Genomic DNA, 22,966 nt, shown 5'->3' with positions numbered 1-22,966 from the left:
ATGAAACAGAATGCTTTCTAAAACTCAAGTAACTAGTTTGCCATCCAGTGAGGGCTGTGATTCAGTTTCCAGGAAAGGTAACAGCTCTGCTCTGAACCCTGTCCTCTGGTAGCAGCTAAGAGGTGACAGGGGGAGATAGTTCCAGGAGGCAAATGCTGCTGGACAGCTGGCCTGGCAAATGTGCCCCTGGCTTGAGGTGTGGAGTTTCTTAGCAGCTGCTGCCAAATCACATCTTAAGGAGCACAGGTTTCCCAGCAGGGCCTCAGGGTTCCCGGGGGAGGGGTGGAAGAATCTGACAGTGGCTGCTCCAAAACAGGGTGTGCCATACAGACTGCAAGACAGCATGAGGAAAATAACACAAAATAAGCCATTATAATTCCAAAATATTGGCTTTATATTGACGGGATTTTTAACAAAATTAATTTCACTTATTTGTTTTTTTTAAAAAATGTTGACTACCACAAAAATTTAAAATACATTTGTGCCCCATATTTCTACTTAACAGTGATGCTCTGAACCTCCTTCAAGAAGGGTGGGTTCCGAGGTGACAGGGCCTTTACAAAGTGATCAGTTTCCTTTTTTGTGTACTAAGGATGAACTCAGGTGTCTTGTGCTTGCCAGGCAAGTGCTCAGCCCAAGGCACACAATTTTAAGAGTTAAAAAACCACAGCCACTTTTGGAAAGATTAGGTCTAAATTGTGTTCCTTTCTGTAACATTGCATAGCTTAATTAAACTGCTGTGTGAAGATGAAAAGAATAATCTACCAACTTGCCAAATTCCTCCTTTTGTCAATGAAGAAACTGAAGCACTTAAGTTATTATGTGCATTAATCTTTCAATCATTCCAAAAGTTAAATCTATTGCTCCTTCCACTCCCCGATTTCAGGTAACCATATGTTTAAATATGTTTGAGTTTTTGTCTTAGAGTGTTCTCAGGATGGGCGTGGTGGTGCACAGCTTTTAATCCCAGTACTTAGGAGGCTGAAGTGGGAGAGCTTTGAGTTTGAGGCCACTCTGGGCTGGCTACATAGCCAGTTCAGGCCCAACTTCAGCTGTATAGCGAGACCCTGTGTCAAAAAATAAACATCAAAAAGAAAACTATTCTCAAGAAAAGCCATTATCAGTATATGCAAAACCAGAGTTAATTATCAATGATCACCTGTTCCCTATATAAATTACATAACTTAAATTTTTCAAATAGCTTTATAGTACAAAAATTAGGTTTAATCTAAAAAAATATATGTCAATGTTTGTAGGAATAAGTCTTTGTTTTGTTTTAAGGAATAAGATTTTTTAGAAACCCACAAACTTATCAACTGTTTCTGAGTATTTATGTATTGAATACAATGCCCATGCAACCAAAATATGATTACTTATCTTTTTATTTTATGCAACTGAGACAACTACATATACTTGTTTCATTATCTGCTTCCCTTAACATGGGCAAGTATACACAGGTCACTGGTAAAACACAGTATTAGAATTTCTCAGTGGCTGCAGAACCTCTGTTCCTTGCTGTGTACGTGTATGCATTTATAACATTTTGCATAAATTTATTCATGTAAGTTCCTTGAAGTGAAATTTCTGGAACCAAAGGCTTTGATCTGCTTTTTGGAATGCCAAAGTGTATGAGGTGCCCACTCCCTCTCATTTGGGCCAAAATCAGATTTGCTGGGTCCACTGTGCCCCTACAGTAAGGGGAAAGTGGAAGCTGCTGCTTTCCTGAAAGGGCACATCTTGCACTTGCACAGATGGCACATTCACCTTCCCCCTGCTGGACCTGGGTGTGAACTCACTGGGCAGAAATGAAGATGTAATGCCACTGTTTAATTTGTATAAAAATGTTTTAACAGGTTTTGTTTTTTGTTTTTTTTTTTTAAAGTTCTGGGATTTAACTCAAGATCTCGTCACAGAATACATCCCTTGCCCACTCTTATTTTGGGACAGGATCTTGCTAAGTTGCTATGTCTTGCAGGCAAGGCTCAAACTTGCAAATCTTCCTGCCTCAGTCTCCCAGAGTACTGAGATCACAAGTGTGTAATAGCACACATGGCTGACTCTATGACCTTTTAAAATACATTCAAAATCCATGATCAACACACGCATGATGCATTTTGAAAAGAGCAACATGTAAGATGCAGACAAGATGCACTGTATGCTCACCTGCTTCAGCCTGTCGTAGTCGAGCCCTTCTGTCTGGACGCCATTGGCACTGGGCTGTGATGAGGGTGTGGATTTTGGTCTGTACAAATTAAATTTGCAGGACACGTAAACAATACTTATGTAATGAGTTCATATTAAAAACTTTCCAACCCAACACTAGACTTAAATAATTTCTTAAATGAAGCACATTTTGTTAAAAAGCTAACTTCCACAGTTGTTAGAGTCACTAGAACAAAAAACAAAGTAGTTTCCACTAATTTTGTTATCTTAAATTATTTATAAAGAAATTAGAAAGGTGTGACAAGATGTTGAGACTTCTTTGTTAAGAGTCTGAGATGGTATTCTTTGGGCCTGAGGCAGGGGACCAGGGAACATAGTTCACTGAACTCAGCAGACACTTCTGACACCCCAACAACACAGCCTTGTCTTCTCCCTCTTCTGAAATTTTACTGCCTACCAAGTATCCAGGAACCCGAGGAAGGAAGGTATAAAGACCTGGATATTTTTCTCTTAGTTTACAAATTTCTATGTATTAGAAGAAAACATTTTAGTAACCAAGATTTCTCTGTATGTATTTATTCTATGCCAAATATTAATATAAATAAGAATGCTGAAAAAATAATTATTAGGTAGAACTATTTCTAACTAGCTACTTCCCTATAAAAGTTTCATGGAAACATCATATGAATGGTTTGTTCTGGGCTAACTGCTCCAGAAATTTGCTTTGCTGAGAAAAAAAAAAAAAAAAAAAAAAAAAGACATGCAGACAGAAGTAAACTGTCAATTATTATTACACTTCCAACAGTTGGGCTTCTATTAAAAATTTCGCACAACAAAATATCTTGGGGAATAAATTTTGTTTAGAGACAGGTCTTGCTCTATAGCCTAGACTGGCTTTGAACTCCAGATCCTCCTGTTTCAGCCTCCCAAGTGCTGGGGTAACAGGTGTGGACTACCATACTTGAGTCAGGATTAGGTGTATTTTATGATTTTTTGTTTCTTTCATTTTGACATATGGTCTCCGTAGGTAGTCCAGGTTGGCCTTGAACTCATTATGTAGCCCAGGTTGGTCTTGAACTCGAAGCAATCCTCCTGCCTCAGTCTCCCATGTGCTGGAATTACAAGCATGTGCTACTACTCCTGGTTGGGTTAGGCACATTTTAAACCAATGCTTCAGACTAGTAATACCTTCCCCTTCAATTCTGGCAATAAAAGAAAATCCTTAGTGAAAAACCTAGTTTTAATTTAGCTATTTTCTGGTTTAATATACTAAGTGGCCATCTTTAAGAGCTACAAATCAACATAATTTTAAACTATTACTCAAATGGCATACTTTCAATTTTGCAGAGTAGCAATGTCAGAAATCCAGTCAAGTCCCAATATAAACAACTTTTTCAAAGTTTTAATCTCATAATTCCTAATACAAGTAATACTTTAAACCCACAGACATTATTCATTAAGATAAAACACTGAGCTGATCAGCTTTAACAATGAGACATATTTAAGATTATTAAGCAAGCCAACCAGTGTCATTTTGCTATCTGTTTGCTGGTATAAAAACTGAAGATACAAACTTTCAGAAATCAGCGGTAGTGCTGAGTGGGGTGCTGGAGGCTGGGGTGGTTTCTACAGGAGCCTCTTCCTCAGTGAGGGTGCTCGAAAGCAGCTGTGGCCCAGTGTCGTGTGGTGTGAGGTCTACAGCAGTTCTATAGGTCACACTGTACATCTCACACACTCACATCTCTACTCTTGCTCTCTAAAATTAAATTTTAATTACTCTGCTTTCATTTACTTTTCACAATTAAATGGTGTAGTTATTTTTTTCTACGCTATATAATGAATACCTCTGAAATTCATGCTACAATCAACTATAATCTGTGATTTAACTGTGTAGTATTCTCCGAGTATATCCATATTCACTAAGCAATTAAAAATGGTGTTTTATATAATTAACCATAGAGACATGCAAAATTTTAAAAATTTAATTCATGCTAACATGCAATCCATCACCACCACCACCACCACCACCACCACGAGAATCAATTCGAGGGGGGAACTTTTCATACTGAAGGAAAGAAGTAATCACCACTTTTCAAAAGAAGCTTTTCAACATTGGGGACACTTAAGTGTGAGAGCAGGAAGATAATTATGAAGAACTCAGTGTTAAATACTATTTTTTTCTATGTACTAGCAAGTTTTCTTAATAAATCTTTTGTTCACAACAATTAATCTACCCCAAAGAAAGCAGAAAATTATTTCACTACTGCTTTTTAACTGGCTAGCAAAAGAATGGCTAATCAATGGCATAAAAATAACTAACAAATTTGACCAGTCTGGCAACAGAACTTCTTCTTGGTGGCACACATACTCCTCCACACAGTTTAATTCAAATGATTAGTAGTCTTGATGTGTATTTTACAAAACAGATGCATATATGAGAACATCACTATATTTCGGTTATTTTTAAACTGTGGGTTTTCAACATAATTGATAACAAAATATGTGTGTTTCTCAGAAGTTTTTACTCCTTCATGAAGAGAAGGTTGCCTCCAGGTACCTGTCTATGAAACAACTGTGCTACACTGCTCAACTTCCTAGTTGGCTAAATTAATTCTATAAATAGCAGAGCAGTACTTGAAGATTTTTTTGGGTGGGGGAGTCTTTTTTTAATTGAGAGAAGAATAGACACTTTATGCTTCTTGGGGGTGGGGTGGTATGCTGGACCGAATCTAGGGCCTTAAGCATGCTGTGCACACACACTGTCACAGAGCTGCACCCCAATTCTGGATGATTTGCATCCTGTTTTCTTAATTAACAATGGTACAATGAGACTTATCCTATAAAACAGCCTGAAGTTGTTAAACCTACTCAATACTTCAATGTATCTAGGAAACAGATTTTCCTCAAACAGTATCCAAACTTGGCTATACTGTCCTGTGTTCCATTAACAACCAGCACAGGATCTTCTATCACACTTTTTAAAGGCTAAGGCTGTCTTAGAACCATGAAGAGAACAACTTTTAAATGAAAATGAAAAAAAAAAAAAAAGAAAATGCCAAAGCCTTAGACAACACACAAAGCCCTGGATTCCATCTTAGTATTCTGAGACTTACTACTTGTATAGATCCTAATCCAACTACAAGGTGATGGTAGGTTTCTGTTTTTATTTAAATGTTCAAGATAAAGCTAAAAGTGAAAGATTGAACCTATATAGCCAACTCCCTTGTGGTGATTACCAGTCCAGACAGAAAAGCTCAGCCCTGTCCTGAACATGTTATTTGAGTCTTAAATCACAAAGCCACAGCCGGGTGATACCTGTGTAATGAATCATAGGACCTGTTGTCAAAAACAATCTGATTTTTCCTTGAAGAATCCCGTCTATGAAGGGGAAAGACCATTTAAAGGGGTATACAATACGTAACTTTAAAAATAATTCTCAAGATACTACTTATTGTTTCACAAGTTTCTAGTTATAGAGAACAAAACAAGAATTAAAGGACTCCATTATCCTTAGAATAAGCATTTCTCCAATAAAGAGAAGATATTTTAAAGCTAATTTTAATTATGTAAATATATTGTTTACTTGAAAGTTACAAAGTCATTATACAATGACTTTCCTTTGGTAGGCTATAGGTACAGTAAAACCCACTAACAAATATACCTTTCTATGACAATGACTGTAAGGCAACAGACTCAAAATCATGGTAGCCTGAAGCATATAAAATTATCCTTGGGCATGGAAACAATGTTTTTCTCCTACTATGAATACAGTAGCTGTAAGCTTTTAATAAAAATTATAGGAAGAATTCATAAACTTTCCAGCGTTACATTCTAGTCACTATTTAGAGTCACCATTCAGAGCATTTTTACGTTCTTATTTTTTCGTTTCTGACATCCTCCCTTAGTACAGCATAATGAAGAATCTTGTGGACACCAAAGGGCATCAGCTCATCTCAACACCAATGTAATTCTAGCACACACAGTATGGAAGAAATGGTGCCAAAACTAAAGGGTGGGATGGCGTGTGCTTCAAAAGTACATATGTCAACCAATGTACCTGCTTCCCCCAAGAAACAGGGGAGATACTTAGGAAGAGTTGTTTAAACACATTTTTAAAATCTTTTATTGCTTACAACTGCTCCCCTCCAATATATATGTATTAAAACTTTATGACACGAGTGGTCAGAAATAGGTGTTTCAGAAGTTCTATTTTGGGAGAGATGAGGGAAACCATCTAACAGAATTGAAACATGGTTTCAATTTTCAACAAATCTATATGAAAATATTTTCAAAGTGGTAACCATTAAAACACTCAACTTGCTTCAGAAGTCTAAAAATCTTTCAAAGAACACTATTCCTTTACTAAATGAGACCAACAAATCACATGATAAACTCCATTTGGAGGACTCTCCCATATCTCCGTTTCTTTTTTTTTTTTTTTTTTTCTGTTATTCCGTATCTCTTCCTAAACCATCAGTGCAGCCCTAGCTTCAGGCAAGGCTCTGTGGAGTTCCTCCTGATGAAGTTAGGATGCAGGGCAGAAAGAACCTCCTTGTTGGAACTTACATCCTCAGAGGAAAATGGCACATCACAGTTCTGTTATGGTACACAGTACTCAACAAATGAGGGCTCCTAATGTGCTACTGAAGAAAATCTGGAACTGCAGACAAGTGTTAGAGGTCCCCTTACTGATGAGTCTGAGAACAATAAGGAGCAATTTTTGTGCTCTATTGAAAGATCCCGTCCAAGAACAAATCCCTTCATTTTTTTCTGAAGTCATATATGGTCATCTTATAATTACTTAAAAACTGAAAGCTTTAATACATTTTAAAAAGCCAGGCATGGTGGCACACACCTGTAAACTCAACGCTTGGGAGGCTGAGGCAGGAGGATCACAAGTTTGAGGCCCGCCTGGACTACAAAGTGAGTTTAAGGCCACCCTGAGTTACATAGCGAGACCCTGTCTCAAAACAAAAGCAAAAACAAAAAACAAACAAACAAAAAGGCCTGGTTTCTTTGGAACTTAACTATGTTATCAAATCCTCTTTACTCTTTACATAAAAAACCACACAGAAGCCAAATTCAAATGAAAACATAGGCTTACCACAGAACAGGTGTGTGATAAAGTCTATTCTTACTCCTTAAAAAATTAGATTTCTATAGAAAAAGTCAAGTTTTCTTTTTATGAGGCAAATGTAAGGCAGATATTTCAGAAAGAAAAGGCAGAAATCCCTTTTAGCCTTTAAATGCATACAAGTCCCCCCCCCCCCCGGAAAATATAAGCCTTTTAAACTGTCTCATAAACCAAGACAAAGTTCCACTTAGTTCTAAAACCTGTGGCATAAACTCAGTTATGATGATAAAATACACCTTGTAGAGGACACAAAACCTGTCTGTCCATGTCCTAGCCTTGATTATGATCAGAACTTTCAACTCAGAACAAACTCCCAACTTAAAATTCAAGGTTTTATTTTGCTTTCTCTTAAACATTACAACCTTTTTCTACAGCTGATTTTTAGTTTAAAATATAAAATTTCTGTTATTTAGACAAACAGGGAAATGTGAACATATACTGTTTAAATAATATCACTGTTCAATGCTAAATTCTTTGGGAGTTACAATGCCATTCTGGTATGCAGGAGATGTCCTCATTCTTTGGAAAAATGCTGTTAATATTTAGGGTAAAGCAGCATTTGTTTGAAAATTACTTTCAAATTATTCACAAATGTTATGGTTGTGTTTGGATATCCTCCCAAAGCCTCATGTGGTCATGAGGGGTGGGCCTTTTGAAGGTAGCTGAGTCTAGCATTTGTGATTGGTTCACTGTCTAGTGCTGGGATTAGTGGTATGAGTGCTGCACCTGCCAAGGGGCAGGTAGCCGGCATACAATATAAGGGAGGAAATTGCCCTTTTTACTCTTGTTGCATGTGCCCACCATGAACAGCTGCCTCTAAGTGCCATGCTACCCTACCTTGCAACCAGGTGAGTATGGACTGAAACCACCAAAAACTGTAAGCTAAACAAACCTTTTCTTCTTTCATTTTGGGCATCTGGTATTTTGTTTCAGCAAATAGAAAAAAATAACCAACACAAGAAGGAAAAAATACTTTGATATACAGATGATCAAGACAAATGTGGCAAATGTTAATGGCTGCTAAGCCGAGGATGAGTATTTCCTGCACTATTCTTTCAACTTTTCTCTAGTGTGGAGTATTTCAAAACATTGGGAGGTATAAAGCTGTCTTAAAATTTCAGACAATCTGACTAACAAATGTAGGATGAATTTATCATATAGCACTAGTAAAACATAATGGGCTCAGCAGTGACTGTCCAACTGAAGATGAAGTACAGGTATTTTGTGAGCTCCTTTATACAATTCATAATCTACAACTGGATATTTTCCTTTTTAGATACATGTCATATGAAATTTAAGAAAAACACTGGTACCTGGAGATGACAGGGGACTTGCTGCCATTCACTGCATTTGCTCTTTCCCAAGGCTTTCTGGTTGGTTCTTCAAATGCAAAGAACAAATGTATTAAATACTGCCTATGATTTCAGGGGTTCCATTAAACAAACAACAAAGTACTACAGGACTCATCAATAAAGTACTGGTTTATATTATAGTAACACAGATAAATTCAAAATTGAGATTTAAATTCTTATTAAAGATTCTAATTTGCACATTTTCAGACCTTTAAATAAGAAATAAGCACATTAATGTTTCTTTTATTAAAAAAAAAAAAAAACCTTAATTTTTGGAACTTGCAGACAACTCCAGTTAAATATAAGTCAGTTCCCTCCAAGCTCGTCCTATGACGGACATGTGATAACTCACTGGTCAGCCATCAAACGTGATCATTTGAATTGTTTTTGTATTTTGGGTGACTTGGTTGATGTGTCACTGGCCTAATTAGATGACTGGAAGACATCAAAAGTGGAATCTTGTCTGGGAGGAAAATCTTTTGGGCCACATGAAGACTGAGTATGACTTGTGATCTCTTCATGTAGTTTTTTCTTTTCTTTCTTTCTTTCTTTTTTTTTTAAAGACAGGGTCTTGTGTAGTTCAGGCTGGCCTTGAATTCACTATGTAGCCCAGGGTGGACTCCAACTCGCCTCAGCCTCCCCAGTGCTGGGTCACCATATAGTTTTAACTAAGAAACTGCTCTGAGATTGACAGAAACCCTCAATGGGCCTCTACATTTTCTAAGGCAGCTTTATAGTTTCCTCAAAATATAACCACACAAAACTAAATTCAGACTCCTCCCTTGAAGGATCACTTTGTATTTTTGCTTCAAGTTGACATCTGGGTATGAACCTTACATTTCCCACTGATCTTGTTTTTACTCATCACTCAAGGAATTCTCTTTCTTTTTCCTCATTAAATGTTTTTATTTATTCTTCTGTACTCTTAACAACCATGCATTCTCTGACTGATGCCACAGGGGTGTCAGGTTCCAGAGTTTGTTGGAGACTACCAATAATTACAGTGTCCTAAATGGGTGATGTTAGAGACTCATCCAACACATCATCCAGGCAGGTGGACAGGGAAGTCCTGAAAAAAACTAGGGATAACTGGGCAGAAAAGATAAGTCATTAGAACGCTGCCACCAAGGAAGAGGCAAGTGGAAAGATAGGGAGCAATTCCAAAGTGAACCACGTGTGGTGCTAACTAGTGGCAGCTGAGGTCCTTTGTCAATTAGAGAAATGGGACTACTGTTCAATCTTAAAAGGGCAGATAGCTGACACCGCTGTGCTTCAGGAGAAAGGGCAGAGCTGCCCACTCTGTGGGGCTAAGAAATGAGGCCATCTTAGACCAAGGTAGGGGCCTCAGGAGGAAGAACTGAAGTTGGTCTCTTCTCAGAGTGCTTGCAACACTCTAGTTCCCTGCACTAGGAACTTCCTCACTGATTTCCCTAAGTCAGACCTCCTTGATTCTACCTCACTGTGCTCACAAGAGCCACTTTATGTGCCTCCAGCAATACTGGCTGATGACATTAACTTGGTATTTGCAGTGTAAAACCTAAACTGTTTTTCTTTCTAACTCTCTTTTTCAACCTATTTTTCCAATGCTCAACAAAAAGAACTCTCCCCTTTAGATTGTATCTATTTACTGCTTCCCAACCTCTTCCTGCTTGTGATACTGCCTTCCTCAAGTATCTCTCTGTCCCCTACGGAAGTCATATCCAATGCTCTAGTTCCAATATGCAGTGACACGTTACTGTTTCCTACAAAGCTGGTCCATGGGACTGCACGACCTCTTCCCTTGCTGTGTCATCAGCACCCAAGGTCTGGTCACAGAAGATTACCTTTCCCTCACCATGCACAACTGTGCTATGAGTGTGCTGCACTCAGGACCTCAGTTCTTTTTGGCCTATCAAATGCCTGATATGATGTCAGTTAAACAAAACAAAACAAACAAAAAAACAGAATAAAACTGCCACACGGCCTTCCAGATGAATTCTTGATTTTATACATGATGTACCCATGCAAAACACAGGCTTTAGTTTTTCATATTTGATTTAAAGGGATATAGATTTGGGGTCCATGGCGAACATCCAGAGAATCTTGAGCAGATCTGTACCCAGTGAATTCCCTCTCCAGGGAGAGAATTCTCTACTCTTGCCATATTTAGAGATTCGGTGACCCTGTAGTCTGCTTCAGTTCTAATGTGTCTACAGTCTTAATGATAGTATATATAATTAACTTCATAAGAACAATAACTGAAAGTGGGTCACAAACTTGTGAATTTCTCATAAAGATAACACGAACTTATATAGTAAAGTAAGCTGACAAAATAGTTCACAAAATCACAATATAATTATAGCAATCAGACTACTGAATGTTTGCTATTTAACCTATCTGTGAGACTGAGGGACTGTGTATGTGTGTGTGTATGAGAGAGAGAGAGAGAGAGAGAGAGAGACAGAGAGAGAGACAGAGAGAGAGAGAGACAGACAGAGAGAGAGAGACAGAGAGAGACAGAGTCAGATAGAACTCTACAATTACAAAAACAGAAGTATGTTTTTTGAAAATAAAGTTATCAGAAAAAAAAGAAAGGATTTCTATAGGTGATTGATATCCTCTAAATTAAAATATGTAGAAATTAATACAGACATTTCTCTATATTAGTTTTCTGTGGACCGTTCTATTAACTCATTTGATTTCTTTATGTCACTTCATTCCAAAATAGGCATGGAAGTAAAGGGTCCAGTTGCAGTATCTGGTCAGATACATGGCCAAGTAGCCTTATGCCTCACAATGAATACACTGCTCTCTGGCAGCTTGCAGGAACGTGTGTTTTGTTAATATTTAGGTATTTTGTGTCTAAGAGTTCTTAGTGTTAAAATTTTACTAAATTTAAGAATGTTTTCCAAAAGCTTTTAAGAGATTCTTTTTAGCTTATAAACCAGAAGCTTCATTTCCAAGATTATCAACATTATTCAACTGAACGGTTAAAATGACAACCTTCTCAATCCAAGAATGGTTTCAAATACAATACAATGCTTGCTAATATACTCACTTAATTTTTACCTTTAAGAATGATTAACGCATTGACAATAATATACTAGATTTTATAAGTATAAAAATTAGGGCTTTCAAAAAGTTGACAGAAAAATGTTGAGTTTTAACAGATGTCACAGTATCAGGAATAAAGCAATAGCAGCTTTTAAGAGCACAAAAAACACAGAAAAAAGGCCAATGTATTCATGTGTGAAAAGAAATTTTAACATTTTAGGGACAAAGCAGTTAGTCAGTCCAAATATGGGAAAGGGGAATTCTTTGTTAAAAGGGAAAGTTTCAATTAGAGAGTATTAGTATTTAGGGAAAGCTGACAAAGATTAAAGTATTTCTCCTGAACTTACCAGGTACATTTGTTGAAGAGGCCTTTGAAGTTATAAGCTCAGAATCTTCCTAAATGTATAAAAATACATGCATTAGTACCTCATCACAGGCACATCGCTGCATGCTCGCTCAGTATGAGCAACACACTCCTGCCCCATGTCTCCCGCTTTTCCCTTGGCTTGGAATTCTTCCTCCTCTTCTTCCTGACATTCCTCTCTGCTCCCCAGAGTGCCCAGTCTGACACCTTCTCACTGAGGACCTGAGCTACATACTGCTGGGAAGCCACAGGAAACAGAAGTGATCCAGTGGTGTGGAGAAAACAGTTACGCACAGAACAGATGAAACAGAGTTTCTCTGCCTGGACTGGGAAGAATGGCATAAAGGTTTCATACTAAGGGACACACAAACCTTCCTAGGAGAGGACACCTACTCATTTTAAGGATATATAAGAACAGAATTAAATCCACAGGCTTGAATCTCAGTACTTTTCCCAAGACTCTACATCATATTTTTTTTAAGAAAGCCATTATAATTTTATAAAAATAAGACCTAACTCGAAAATAACCACTGGTCATTACTGTGCTAATGATCACTAGGGTCATGCAGAAGATTATACCTCAGTATTCTCTCATTTGGTGGTCACTATGTAACGGCAAGTAAGGCAAAGTGATGGAAACTGGCATTTTTTATCTCTAGTTTTCAAGGCTGGTTATTTTTCTGTTCAGGATTATTTTGGGGGGAAACACAATAACGTAGTAAGGCATTTTAAGTATCTGAAAATAGAATCAATTGATTCTGAATTAATTTAGGTCAAGTTGACTAATCACTGGTTTTCTGAACGGGCTATGCTAGTATCCCACATTTTAAGGTGGGTGCAGGCTTTACTCACGTACAGTTTTGTCCTCTTTTTGTTCTGCTTCTATTGTTGTTCCCTTTTCAGCAATTCTTCTCCTAGAAAGGTAAATTGAACTCTTTAAAAAACCATGTAACTCTTAGTATAAAAATGCCTTCTGTAAGAGGGAAGAAGTACATGTAGTTAAGTTATATGCAGAATAAAATCAACAAACTCTTCCAGATTCTGGACATGTCTGCTACAGTGAGATGTCTCACCTCCTGGCCAGCAGGGCACTCATTTCTTCCATTAAGCCGCTGCCCCCTAGAGGAAGAGGCCCATTCCCACGACCAGAGTCGGCTTTGGAGGAGGCTGAGTTCACACCAGTGTTCCCTCCACTAGGGAAAGAGGCATCCTCCATCTTAACAAGAAGATACACATAATAATTTCCTTTATTAGTTAGTATCAATGTAAATTTTTAAAAATCTGAAAATATTTTAAGCCTTAAGAATCAACAGCATTGACTTTGTATAGCAAAGTTTTATCAAAGCTACCATCAATAATGGGGTAAAATAGTACTGGGTGTCTCCTTGCATGATATATTAAGAAGCTTTCAACTGTGATAGTCTTTCTGCTCCCAAAATGCCCAAGCTGAATCAAATCTTGTGGGAACAATTCAAATATGACAAACTGAAAGAAAACCTAAACAATAACTCACAGCCGTCAAAAATGTCAGTAACTTGAAAGACTGAAGAACTGTCACAGTCTACTCTAAAGCTATATTACGACTAAATGCAACAGAAGACTTTGAAAGAAAAATGCCATAAAAGACACTGTAAAACAGATTTAAATACATTTCAAAATAAATTTGAAAACATTGTTATATTTCCTGATTTTGATAACTATCCTGTGGTCATGTATGTGAATGACCTTGTTCTTACAAAACTGTACATACCAACATCATTTAGGGAGATTGGCATGATGTTTCCAACTTACTCTCAAATCATTCCGACAAAACTGTGTATGTATAGAAGGAAACACACAAAGAAAATAAAGAGGCAAGTACTGATAAAATGTTAACTGGTGAATACAGATAATAGATTCACAGAAGTTTTTTTATACGATTTTTGAAACTTTTCTGTAAATTTTAATTGTTTTGAACTTTAATCAATATGGTTAATAGCATAGTTCATAAAATTAGAACAAATGAATCTAGTCTTTTAAATATTTAGAAAGAATAAGACCTATATTAAAAAGACAGTAGTTGGGAATGCATTTACCCGTGACACTTTCCTAAGTTTTGCTCCAGCAATTGCAGCTGCAAGTCCAGTTAAAGGGCGATTATCTTCTGATACAGGTCCAGAGAAAAATCCAGTTGCAGGGAGGGGCGGGGCAGGAGGTGGTGGTGGAGGAGGGGGTACCTGATTGGGCAGAGGAGGGGGAGGAGGGGGTGGGGGAGGCCCAGATGATGGTAGTGGGGGTGGGGGTGGGGGTCCTGGGGGAGGAGGAGGAGCTGGGGTTTGGACAGGTCCTGGTGGGAGAGGAGGAGGGGGTGGAGGTGCGGGTGGTCCCAAGACAATGCCTGAGAGGAGGAAATGTTAGATCATCAACCCAAGAGCTAAGCAACCACACTTTATGAAGGAAGACAAGTACGCAGAATGCAGGTAAGGTGACTGACATGCATATGACATAGAATTTAATTTACTACAATGTTTACAGTCTAGATCAGATTTAAAATAAAGTCAATGTGTATATGTAAGTATTTAATATTTAGACATTTAGTATGAACTATGCAACAGATTATCTAACTTGACTTTTTCCATGGGGATTTGAAAAATAAGCAAAATAGATGCTTACAAAATTTGTGAGGTAGACATTCCTTAAAAAACAAACAAACCAACAAACAGGTAAATGTAGCAGTTACTGCTATTTGACAAGCCATACTCCAAATAATCTATGTGAATACTGAGACAGTGTATCTTGATATTCTACTATATGAAGACAGGTGTTTCCTGTTTACACACAAAGTGATGACTCAGAATGTGAAGGAAAATTGGGTCCCAGGCCAGTATCTTAAAAATATTCTACACTGAAATTCCAGATGCAGCCAAAGTTAAGAATCACTGAAGAAAGGGAATTTACTAATGCAACTAAAATCTTGATACAACTCTAAGAAAGTAACAAGGAATTTGAGTATGTGTTTAGCCTTCAAGTTGGTGCATAAGAAATGTTTGAATCTCATAAAATTACCAAGGGATTGAATAGGAATTTACTCAATATCAGAATATCAAGCTAGTAGGCAACTCCCTTCTTAAAGGCTTGAAAGGGGTCTTTGGGACAAAGCACGCATGAGTACAACTGTAATTCTTCCAGCTTCAGGAAGAGGCAGAGGAGCATCTGCCCCCTTTTGAGGGGCACAGGGGACCACTATAGCTCTAAATCCTGTGCCCTAAATTGCATACTCTAGAATTTGACTCCATTTTAAAGAAAATTTTGTAAGTTGAAAACAAAAATATTCATAGTGATAACAAGTCTTATTACATTTATTTTAGAAAATAAGATTTTTTAAAGAAGTATGTTTAAATTAAGATTACTGCTGTTAACTACCAATTTGTTTTCAGCATTCTCTTGCAATCCTCACTAAATTCTAAACAAGAACAAAACAAAAACCACAAACAAGGTCATAGATACCTCATTCATGTTCAGAACCACGTCCTCCCTACTTAGGCATCATCATCTCATACCACAGGTGTGGGGGCCATGTCACCCTTGGGGCACACCGTGAGCCTATTGCCCTCTGTACCCTCCTGCAATAGCCAGGGTGCTTCAGGGCTCAGGTTACCCTGAAAGTCTGGTAATGGGGTCCCCAGATCATAACTACAATAGGAGAGACTCAGTAGAGCACATCAGGACCCTAGCCAGCACTAAGTTTATTTTTGAGTCTCCCAGAAGTAAAACTGCTTAAAGTAAAAATCAAACAAGTCAAATGAAGATTTCCCAGTAAAATTTATAAGAAATGTACAGTGGTACCTTAATTCACCAATACTTTTGTTTGTGAACAGTTTGGTTTGCAAAGAGAAGTGTTTGGCAAAATTTTGTTTTTGTTTGCAAACTACTTTAGATGACAAACAGGATCATGCCATCTTTCCTGTGTGAACAAGAACATGGTTATCTTTTCCAGAATTGTGGAACAAATTAAGTTCATGAACTGTGGCACCATTGCATTACTACCTCACCATTGTATACTACCTCTATTTACTAGAAAACACCTTTTATGAAAGTGTAGTAACAAGGTATCAAATTTAGTGCAAAATGGAAGTTCCCCTTCCTGACACTCCAAAATGCAAATGATATAACAGAATAAAAAGTATTCATTTTCACCTTAATTTTCCAAATGGAAAAAAACCCCACATGGCCCTCTGGCATCTTAATGTCCCACTATTAAGCCCTCTTCCCCTCCTTCCAGGTGGCAGCTATGGCCACCAATTCTTCTGGAGGTGAGCTGCCAGAAGTGCCGCCAAAAGCCTTACCCTGCAGGGTTGGAGTCTCGGCCGGCTGAGAGGCTGCCTGCAAACCTGGCTCAGAAGCAGAGGAGTCTCCCAGCACAGAGTTTAGAGGAGTCTCCGCAGAGGCAGGGGCAGCTGCAGAGGGAGAAGGGAGAACACTGGGCTTGGATGAGGGGGTTGAGGCAAGGAGGGTGCTAGGAGGGGCAGGTGAAGTTCTGCCATGGGACAGTGGTGGTTGGGGCGGCGGCCCTGAGGTAGGTGGTGGAGACACTGGGCATGGCACAGAGTCCAGCAGCCCAGCAGGTGCTGTCGGTGAGGGGGGCATCTGGGGCACAGGAGAAGATACACAGATAGGAAGGACGGGCCTCGGACCGGCAGCTTTGCCAGGGGGGCTGCTGATCATGATAGGAGGAGATGGAGGGAGAGGAGAGAAACTAGAAGGGGACCAGGCACAGGGCTTTGCTGCTGGAGACTGAGAAGAGGGTGTGTTCACAGGGGAAGAAGGCTGAGAGTTTTTGTTCAGAGGACGGGGAACTGTAGCATAATGGGGGAGAACAGGGTGGAAGGCTGAGCCTAGAGATGTTGCAAAACGTGTCGCTGAGTGTCGCAGTGGTGGTGTAGGGGGTGTGGAAGCAGGTGGCAAAGCAGCCACAACAGCGTGGTCAGGAGTAGCGTCTGACACTGGAGCTGAGATGACTTTGGCGTGTGGTGGAGGAGGTGCTGGAGAAGGCTGGCAACTGGGGTAGTCAGGAGGTGGAGCGCTATACAGGGGGCTGTCTGGAGACGGAGCTGGACAGAGGTGGGAGCAGCAGCAGAGACAGGATACAAAAGGAGAGAGAAAAAGGAGCAAGTGAAGCCACAAAACCAGCAATCAGACAACTGTATAAATGCAGACTACAGTTAGTACAGAGTCGGGCACACGTGCACATAACCATTTTCACCCAAGAATTTTCACTTTGTAAACATACAGTTTGAGGTCCACAAAATGACACTTTCTTTTACTAGTAAGCACATTAATAAATTAAAAAGATTAATTTATCTATAAGAAAGGGATAGTAGCTGTCTTAACTTTTATTATTTAATCCATTAAAAATTAAAATCATATGAAGAATAAATTTAGTTTTTAAAAAACAAATAGAAAAACTAGCAAAGTATTTATTGTAAAGGGTGAAGAACTTCCTGTTTCAATGCTTACTTGAGGAAGAGTTGTTTTGTTAGTTACAACTCCAGAAAACAACTAGGCAGTCAAAACAAATGGATTAACTTTAACAATCACTATCTAATCAGCCCATACTGGGACTTTTGATATACGCCATAAGGAATAAAAATTCTTAGATTCTATAATGGATATTAATTTTAAAGAATGCTTCAGATTTTTAGACATATCTTAATGTCTTTTAATCAATTCCATCAGATTTTGTATAATAATACATAATACATTTAAATATCTAGTCAGTTTTAAAATACTTTTCACCTATTGCTTTAATTTCTCCTTCAAAAACCTTAGATTATAATCAAGCTAATTTCTTGCTGACTGGTACTATACTACTTCATACAGGATATGAGACAATTTGGACATTTTTTGTGAGGAGAGTAGCTTCCCAGTTCATCTAATATAAAAAATTTCCATAAAAATATACTCTATAAGCCAATTTATAGGGAGGTTAGAATTAGAATGCCAAATAAAACTGCTGAGAGTTCTTTAACTCTAAACAACAAAAGTAAAACAGAAATGAAAAGGAAACATTCAAGAGGTCACGGATCGGGCTTAGCTCAGGTACCTAACACCTGAACAAAACCCTCATCCTAGGGCACTATAGGCACACAGTAGTGTGGGGTCCTTACCAGCACCAGAGACTCTGCGCTCTCGCTCCCATTCAAACTGCTCCCGCTCCAGCCTCTCCTGCTCCAGCCGCTCCTGCTCCAGCCGCTCCCTCTCCAGGCGCTCCAGACGTTCCCGCTCCTGTCTCTCTCTCTCCAGCTGCTCTTGTTCCAAGCGCTCCCTTTCCAGCCTCTCTCTCTCCAACCTTTCCCTTTCCAGCCTCTCTCTCTCCAACCTTTCCCTCTCCACCTCCTTTTGTCGTTGCTGTTCTTGCAGTTGCCTAAAATTATAAAAAATTTTTAAAATGTATCTATGGCCAATCATCATTATAAATGAACTATTGTTTACTTTATTTCTGAATCAAAAGGAACACAGGGTATAACGTTAACATTACTCTTCTATATGAAGGAAGGCTAGTTGGTGATAACAGGTTTCATACAAATGCGCATAGTCTCTTACTAGCATGGGATTGGCTAGATGCTTCAGCACAGCACATTTAAGTCCCACTTTATTTTCTAAGTCTTGCGGGTATTTTTCCACATAACCAGACATACCACCCCAATAATCAAGTCATCACTTAACCACTGTGTGTGATTTTCTTCCTAAAATGTTAACATCAAATTTTAGCTGTGTAAGAAATAAATTATCATTTCAGCAGATACAGTGACCACTCACAGCAACAGCTACATAAACAGATGCTGGATTAAATATACATAATTACATAAAAGGGAAGAAATAAACTTTAAGGCATTGAAATCTCATATCCAGAGGCAACTATCACTAACACTGTGATATATACAAATATGTTCTAAATTTTCCCTCACCTAATAATGTACACATGAATTTGAAAGACCAAATAAACTGGAACTCCATTTCCCTACTACTCTGTTCTCTAATACACTGTGGGGTTATCCAAAGGCAGAGTATGCAGCACTTTCTGTAAGTGCACACATCCCCTTGTTTAGCTCTCCAGAGTTCAAGCAGTCTCCTACTGTAGGATGGAAGTCACCCCAGTTCTACTACTGATAGTGCAATAAGCACTCATCTTCACCTTCGAATCTTCTTCCAACTGCTTCTATAGGATCAATACTGACACACATATCTGCTGGGTAGAAAGGCATATATTTAAGATTTTAAATGTGAGGTATGATAAAAAAAAATACTGTGTTTAAATGTTTAAAAATCATTATAATGAAAGACACGTAGCCATTAACATAGTCCCGTTTGAATACACATATCTTATTATTCTTGTCACACTCTGAAGTAGCTCCGGAAGTCCTTTTTCATTCAGTATCTTAAGTTGCACTATCCTGTTTGTCCTGATGTCCTAAATGGACTGAAAAATGTTTACCTTTCAAGGTCATTTTGACTTTAGGGAAGAGCCAGAAGTTGCTCCAGTGTCAGATCCAGTAAGTAAGGTGGAAGAAGGTACTCTGCAATGCTTTTTAGAAGCCTATCTTTGCTAGGCCGGGACTCAGCTGTGGTATTCTGATTATACCTAGAGGACTTCCAGAGCTGCTTCAGAAAGTGGTTAGAAAGATGGGAAAGTGTGCTCAAAGAAAGGGGGAGAAAGGACTTGAGAAGGATTAATGGCAATGTGTCTTTATATTGTAATAAATTTTTAAAAATTAAAATAATCACGTATTTTTAGGTCATTCCTTGTATATGGCTCCAAATTACCTCTAAGAAAAGTTGTGTCAATCTTCCCTAAAAAAGTTAGGCTCTACAAATGCATTTCATAGCATTGTAAGAAAGAAAAAAGTAATAAAACCTCTTTTAAAAATACTAGGGTATAATACTCGATAAATGTGATCTGTTATTAATATTTGAAAATATCACACTGGAACTTTCTCTGGACTAAAGAACCAGGCGGGCTCTACAAAGAGGCAATATTACACGAGAGATCAAGACAGGCTGCCCTTTGTTCCTCCCAGCAGCCTCAGTAACCAAGATCTTTCCAAATCTTCCTTCTGACAAGTAAATCCATCTGTTCCTTGCACAAAAACACACAGCCTCTCTCTCTAAACACATCTCATGTCTAACAGTAACTCTCAAGAAGGCAAAAGCATCCTGTGGGAGTGGCTCATTATAAGTGGCTAAGAATAAAATAATAAAATCGATTTTAAGGATATAGTACTGACTTATGCTATTGGGTAAATTTCTAGCTGCCCAAGTTTTTGACAGGTAATTGTTTCACTGTGGTAAGGACGGCAAACAATTAGACCCAAAACTAGAAAAATGTTTGAAATTAACTAGATAGAGAAAAGTCACTTAAATATTAACCACATCTAATGAACAAATTCAACTTGGGTTTGTAATACACATATAAGTTTTTTAGGATTTTTTAGATTTCTGTACCTCCACTTTCATTTGTATCAAAATAACAGTTTTTTTTTTAAAGCTCAGGCCAAACTTAACAGTTCAGTTCTCCAGTGCTCTCACTGGCTTCCTGCTCTTGGTTCAGCAGTTCCCAAACTTTGGTGTTATCACTACTCTAATAGCAGCTTGCTCCCAGGATACTGAGAGTCCCATAAACACATAAGAACTAAATTCTGTTCACAGCTGAGCCACATGGTATTATGACTGCATTTTGTGTCAAATTCTTCATTTTTGTTACCCCTTAGTTCATGCTGTTTTCAAAGCAATGCAATGCTTTTAGCACAGGCAAAGCCAATGCTGACTCAGCAGGCAGAGGGCAAGGGGACAAGACGTGTTGGGGGATCTGACTTATAGGATTGTTCCACAACATTATCCCTAGACTTACAGGCCACAGAAGACAGATCTACTGATACAAGAGGAGTGCACCAGCCAGAATGCATCTCCCAAGTTTACTGACAGACGATTCAAACAGGCAGTTCATGAGTCTGCAGATCTGTACTTGAAGGAAGAAAGAGTTGAACATCTTTGGCTAATTTTTAAGTCTGTGCACAAAAAGAGTCTACCTACTAACAATTTCTAAGAAAGTATGCCTAACAGAAAATTTGACGTATGTATCTTTGGTAGCATGCTATAGTAATTCCCACCAAAACAGTACTGGTTATGAATCAGACAATGCTGTATCCTCTAAAGCCAGAGGATAAATTTGCTTTTCTCACAATTATCACACCAGCTCATATACTGGGAATGCAGGACAGGTGCCCCAAATCCATTCTAGACATCTGTCTACACTGGCTGCTTTCTTCAGTCATAACTAGAAACAGCTTAACAGTTTGTCAAAATACTGATTTCCTAATTGTAAACTAATTCTGACATGCTAATTTATTTTATGATAGGATACACTGTACAGTAATTTGTAAATTTCTGAAAAAACAGTATGTTTTTCAGAAACACCTCCAGTACAAATGACCAGTAAAACTTTAATTCCCTCCTATCACTAAAATATTTCTCTCCAACAGAGCTACTCCTAAATGTAAGCAAGTACAAAAATATCAGCCTACAGTATGCTGATTAACAGTACACCTACTGATAGCATACACAGAATAAAACAAGTACTTAGCTTATGACTGACTCAAACATGTACAACATAAATAAGAAAATTTCAGAAAGCTTTTCATCCAGCCTTGCTAGAACAAACAAACAGTTATCAGGTAAATACAAAAGGAATTCAATTGACAATGAAGTATAATAGACACTATGAAAAATATCCCGAGTTGATAACTTTCAGTAACACATTATTAACATTTGTCAGAAACAAAAATCATACATACAATATATGTTTTAATTGTATAATGCAGTATTTTACTTCTCTATGAGTGAATGAATTAAAAAATGTATACGCTTCAGACAGTAGCGTTTTGGGGGCCCAGAATTTAGCTCAGTTGCTCAGTTGCCTAAGCACCTGCCTGGCAAGAGTGAGGTCAAGAGTTTCATCCCTGGTACCACCAAAAAGGGAAGGGAAAAAAAAAGAGAGTTTTAACATGATAAACAAGACAAAAGCCAGTACTTACAACAGAAGTCGATCAACTTTGGGTCCATCCTGCCTCTGACGGTTAACGGGGGGGCCGTGGACTCGCATTGCTGTAGCCCACAGTTCTGTGCTTGGGTCATTAGTCCCTCTTATAATTTTCAGACAGTACAGTGATTTGCAAACTATTTATAGATATTAACTAAATTATGTCCTGTGTTGAGACTAACATAAGACTGACTCATGTTTCTTAGAATATACTTTTCCATCACAACCAAGGATGCTAAATCATTAATGAGTAAGAACTGAAACTGATGCAATAAATGACATACATATGAACACCAAACTGTACTATCCTGTTATTATAGTAAAGGTACTAGATCAATAAATTTAACGTACAAAGTAAATGCTTTATTAACTCACCTTTGCTGATGAAAAGTAAAACATTAAACTTATAAATGTAATACCTAGTTTAAAAAAGGGTATTACAAGACTCAAAATAAAACAGCATCCTGCATGGTGCTGTGTACCTATAATCACAGCACTCTGGGAGACTGAAGCAGGGGGACTAAAATTCAAGCCAAGTGTGTCTCAAAAAGTAGAAAATTAACAAGGGTCGGGGATGTAGGTCAGTGCTAAGGCCTTGGGTTCAGTTCACATTGCTTACCTATTTCACCACTTCTGATTTCTTTACTGAAAAGCTACTACTTTCAGCTCTGGTATTTATCTCATGTTTTCAAACACAGCAATTTGTTTAGAACTACCACCTCTTGACTTTTCAGATTTAGATGCTATTTACTGACTTCCTCTTACACAGATGCTTTAATTTCTGCAACTCTAACTCTCCCCCTTTCTCCTCCATTCTTCCAGTAATACTGCAATGCCACTTTGAA

At 38.2% G+C, this 22,966-nt stretch overlaps 1 protein-coding gene across 12 annotated transcripts in view; it reads right to left on the bottom strand.

Annotated features, from left to right (window-relative positions):
• The window catches only part of Enah (ENAH actin regulator), a 139,652-nt gene that overhangs the window by 3,783 nt on the left and 112,903 nt on the right, over positions 1-22,966 (bottom strand). For 5 of the 12 annotated variants that reach the window (XM_063237517.1, XM_063237518.1, XM_063237516.1 and 2 more), the window contains 9 exons: positions 18,193-18,449; positions 16,372-17,136; positions 14,122-14,423; positions 13,120-13,262; positions 12,903-12,960; positions 12,030-12,078; positions 8,611-8,677; positions 5,479-5,541; positions 2,164-2,242 (listed from right to left, as the gene is read on the bottom strand). In XM_063237517.1, coding sequence (XP_063093587.1) covers positions 2,164-2,242; positions 5,479-5,541; positions 8,611-8,677; positions 12,030-12,078; positions 12,903-12,960; positions 13,120-13,262; positions 14,122-14,423; positions 16,372-17,136; positions 18,193-18,449 — 1,783 coding nt within the window. The remainder of the gene's footprint in view (positions 1-2,163; positions 2,243-5,478; positions 5,542-8,610; positions 8,678-12,029; positions 12,079-12,902; positions 12,961-13,119; positions 13,263-14,121; positions 14,424-16,371; positions 17,137-18,192; positions 18,450-22,966) is intronic. The other 7 variants (XM_013151380.3, XM_023564671.2, XM_013151381.3 and 4 more) reach the window with 3 other exon arrangements.

This window comes from Cavia porcellus, unplaced genomic scaffold (assembly GCF_034190915.1).
Source record: "Cavia porcellus strain 051 isolate PalLab524CR breed Dunkin Hartley unplaced genomic scaffold, mCavPor4.1 scaffold_26, whole genome shotgun sequence".
NCBI lineage: Eukaryota > Metazoa > Chordata > Mammalia > Rodentia > Caviidae > Cavia > Cavia porcellus.
Note: the sequence above shows the minus strand (reverse complement) of the source record. Positions and strands in the feature narration are given on the sequence as shown.